This window comes from Austrofundulus limnaeus, unplaced genomic scaffold (genome assembly GCF_001266775.1).
Source record: "Austrofundulus limnaeus strain Quisiro unplaced genomic scaffold, Austrofundulus_limnaeus-1.0 Scaffold107, whole genome shotgun sequence".
Taxonomy (NCBI): domain Eukaryota; kingdom Metazoa; phylum Chordata; class Actinopteri; order Cyprinodontiformes; family Rivulidae; genus Austrofundulus; species Austrofundulus limnaeus.
The window spans coordinates 180,154-184,402 of NW_013952509.1; the positions used below are offsets into that span (position 1 = coordinate 180,154).

The 4,249-nt window shown below is 41.9% G+C and overlaps 1 protein-coding gene across 1 annotated transcript in view; it reads left to right on the plus strand.

Annotated features, from left to right (window-relative positions):
• oprl1 (opiate receptor-like 1) overlaps positions 1-4,249 on the plus strand; it is a gene marked incomplete at its 5' end in the record, with an annotated part of 180,444 nt that overhangs the window by 95,629 nt on the left and 80,566 nt on the right. Inside the window, 1 exon segment of the mRNA XM_014013858.1 lies at positions 474-656. Within this exon segment, the coding sequence (XP_013869312.1) occupies positions 474-656 (183 nt within the window).

The window sequence follows — 4,249 nt, forward strand, 5'->3', positions numbered from 1 at the left end:
TATATATATATATACATACAAACCCTAAGGCTAACCTCATTGATACCTACCTGACCCTAAAACTAACCTAAACTCAATTCACACCTTAGTCCTAAACCGAACCCCCAACCCACCAATGGCACCAGTTGTGCCCAATGGTGGGATTTTTGTCTTAAAATTGCCCCCAAATGTCACCACAGCCGTAACCACTGCCCCCCTCATGCGTGTGACATTTTTATTGTCTTAGTAAAATGATATGTCCTGATCAAAACAAATTCTGCAGTAATACTGGATGCTAAGTTTAATTCCAAGTGGTCAGATTTTCTATCCATCTGCCCGACATCATGCTTCTAAAGAACTCTCTTTCATAATCCATTTTGAAAAAGCGGTCTGATGTTTCTTTACAAATGATAATAATTATTCATATTAGTTCTATATTATTGTTTTAATTTAAATTTGTGTAAAATGACTCTCTTCTCTTTGAATGTTTTCAGGGCACAGATGTGTTCCTGGGCTTTTGGCCCTTTGGGAATGCCTTGTGTAAGACGGTGGTGTCTATCGACTACTACAACATGTTTACCAGCACCTTTACCCTGACAGTGATGAGCATGGACAGGTATGTGGCAGTCTGCCACCCTGTGAAAGCACTGGACATGAGGACCCCCCACAAGGCAAAGGTAAAAGTTTCCAAACTGAGATGTTTACATGAAAAACTTCACCCTGAACTTATGTCAGCAGTCCCTTCAGAGATGATCAAACGTAACTTGTCACTTGAGGGATTTCACCAGCATATGTAAGGATGTGCTGAGACTTTGCACTCATCATGTCCATAAAACAGGATGTCACAGTACAAACTAACACGTCCAACACCAAAGGTGAAGAGTAAGAAACAGCTTACTGAAGGAAACTGGGTATTTACTCAAGTACAAGCAGGGTACTTATGTATTATTCTAATCAAGTAAAATCAAACACATTCAATTACACATTTCCTTTTTTACAGCTGGAAGGCATCTCCTGTAGGAAACAAAAAACAGCAGATTTCTTGTTCTCTAATGAGTAAACCAGTTTTGAAACTGCTGAGTTTGTTTTTTTAATCTTCAATTTTAAAGTCAGTCTTGGAGAGGAGGGAAAATAAATTACAGTATTTATGCAAGTGTAAGAAAATTTGTCGGCATCCGTCATCTGTACCATCGGGTACTCCATGGTGGGATGTTGGTGTAAGGTATTTCAAACAGTCTGGGAGATGGCCCTCAAGCAAAACATTCTAGCCACAGGGATGCCACATAAACAACAAAACCCTAGTATTACCACCATCATCACCAATGGCATGACAACAGCAGACATCAGATTTTTCCAACCTCCAAATATCTTCATTAACCATTCCTCCATCTGTGTGGCAGCCCCTGAAAAATTGTTCATCTCCACAGACAAAGTTCGCAGACCTTTGACAGCCTTTGTAAATGACCCATCAGTTTCAGTATGTCCAGGAATAAATGTACAACAAGATGACCCAAAAAATGACCACACTCCACCTTGTTCTGCTAATAAATAGTCTAATGCAATGCGATTCTGATAAGCCATCAAAGACGTTGCAGCCAACTGCTGATGCACACTCTGATGGGCATCCCTGGTCAAATTATTAAGCCTCTGCAAAGAAAATTAATAACGTTTATACGATCTACGTTTTTATTAAGGATTATCCAACGTAAGATGGTTTCAAAGCCAGCTGCCACCTGATCGATCAATTTAAATTCAGTGGGAACCCCACTTGGCACCCCAATAACATCAATGTACACTGGACTGCTTTCATATATGTCAAACACATTTAACCCGGTTCAAGTTAACAACCTGCTTATCCAAGAGAGGCCGATGTTCCGGCAATTCATCAATCGTGATATTTACAAACCTGACCGGTGAGACCAGKGACACCTCCGTACACAGCCCACTACAACCTGCTGGCAACACCTTTAACAAACGATTATTACCACAGAACCAAAATACGTCCGCCCTAGACACATTTAACATTGTTGCATTCTCCCACAATGACACATTGATCACCTGTTTACACTAGGTCACATTCAGCTGTCCAACTTCCATGCTCCTCTGCCGCCCTCTTCTGGCCAAACAAGTGAAGCTGCCCTCCACCTCCTTGAACACCGGAGGCACATCTGTTTTTGAGGACATTGGAAATAATTGTTCTAAATATTTACACTGAACTGATGGGTTTTCAGTAATATGCAATTGCAACATACAGAAAAAAGTGGAAGCATTACTCAGATGTGATGGAACCATTAATAGTGCTGGCCTTGCTTCCGCACATACCACACAGTTTGACAATTTTGCTTGACTGGCTGCATTTCTGACAAATCTCAACCAATAATTAGTCTGAGTAACTCCGGTGTCTACAACAATTTCCTCGCTAGAGCCCACATCAACTGTTAGCTCTAAGTCGTTAGGCTGCACCACATGAATATATGTTTTACCAACTGGGTCTCGTCCTCTCACCGCCAGCCCCATTAGCAGAAATCCAATATCTGTCACCTGTGGATTTCTCAAAGTCAGAAACATAGGGTTACAAGTAGAATCATTATCACACCCCCTTTAACTTGGTCTCTCCTAATGTCTAATCTGTCCTGAAAAATAATCTTTTCCCATCCTCCTAACTGATAACCACACCCAAAGTCCTTGTTCAAATAAGGCATTATTTCAGTTGTACAGACATATACTCTTGCTGATTGGTAAACCCCCTGCTCTGAACCACACCCAATGACAGAGCAAAGATCAAAGAAAATGGAAGCAGTTTGCCCCTCCACAAAGGTAACTTTATAAGCCTCATGATGCACATCTGCTCTTCTCCCTCTGCCTTTTAAAAATTCCAGCAGATCCCTGTTCGAGACATTATGTATTTTTTCAAACACAAAATCATCATAAGAAGACAGATCAGTCATGTTGTCATGGATTAGGGCAGTCAGGTTAGTAGTCAGGTTAGTGTGCATTTCATTATTTTTTCCTGCATCTTACATCCCACATGTTAATTCAAAACAGCAAATAACCAAAAAAAAATAAATAAATAAAAACAGACATTTCCCCCGGGAAGCCATCATCAATCTCATATGATGGCTTCAGTTTTGTCTTTTTTTTCTTTAACAAGATTTCTTAATCCTTAAATTAAATGGAGGTTGATACTCAGATGACTTCGTTTGTTCAGCAGCTGTGTCCTCCTTTTCAAATGGAGCATTCAGGTCATCCAACTGTTTTTCAATGCTTTTCTGAGATTTTTCTGTTAAAGCAACAGATTTGCAGCAGTGTTGTTTATGAATCCAATTACTCAACTTTGTCCCAGACAACCACACCTTCACATAGTGAGATGTTGTCTCCGCAACTTGAAATGGTCCTTACCACCTCGGCTGTCGCCAGTCAAAACGTGCCACCTTCGTCACAGTGTCACGGGGATCTCCGCAGTTTCGTGTCAGCACTCCCTCCACCTGTTGGGACAGACTCATGACAGTATTTCTCAACCACATCATGTATTCTGACATCACATCATGCTGCATTTGTACAGTGTTACTTTCTGAAGGCATAGTCGTTAGCGGACACGGCATTTTTCTCCCTGTTAAAAGCTCATGAGGACTCACATTCAGTTTCTCCCCTGGACTGCACGTAATATTAAATGAAACAAGAGGCAAAGCTTCTACCCAGTTCAACTTTGTGTCCGCACACACCTTAGCTGAACTGTCCTTCAGTGTCCTGTTTGCTCGCTCCACCTTGTTCTGGGACATCGGATGGAAAACTGCCCCAAACTGATGCTTGATCCCAAACATCTGCTCCACTTTTTGCAGTTCCTTATTTGAAAAATGCCTAGCATTATCAGATCTTATGACCACAGGTACACCAAACCTTGGACTAACCTCACGAGACAACCACTTTACCACCTCAGACGCTTTCTCCGTGCCCGTCAGCACCGCTTCAATCCTTCCACTAAACGTGTCGACACAGACGAGCATAAATCTTTTTCCCTGAACCCTGTTGTCAGCCYCTATGTCTGTAAAATCAATACACACCTCCTTCCACGGAGCCGCAGGAACCGGGAACACACTGTGTCCAACCTTCAGCACCCCCTTCGGGTTGTGTCTGGAACAGATTTCACACATCTCAACAAAATACTTAGAAATTGCTCTGATATTGTCATGAATCTGTCTCTGTCTGCCTGCCATTGACCCAGTTTCCTGCTCCCTGCTCATTGCCTCAGCCCCTCCCGTCACAGAAATCC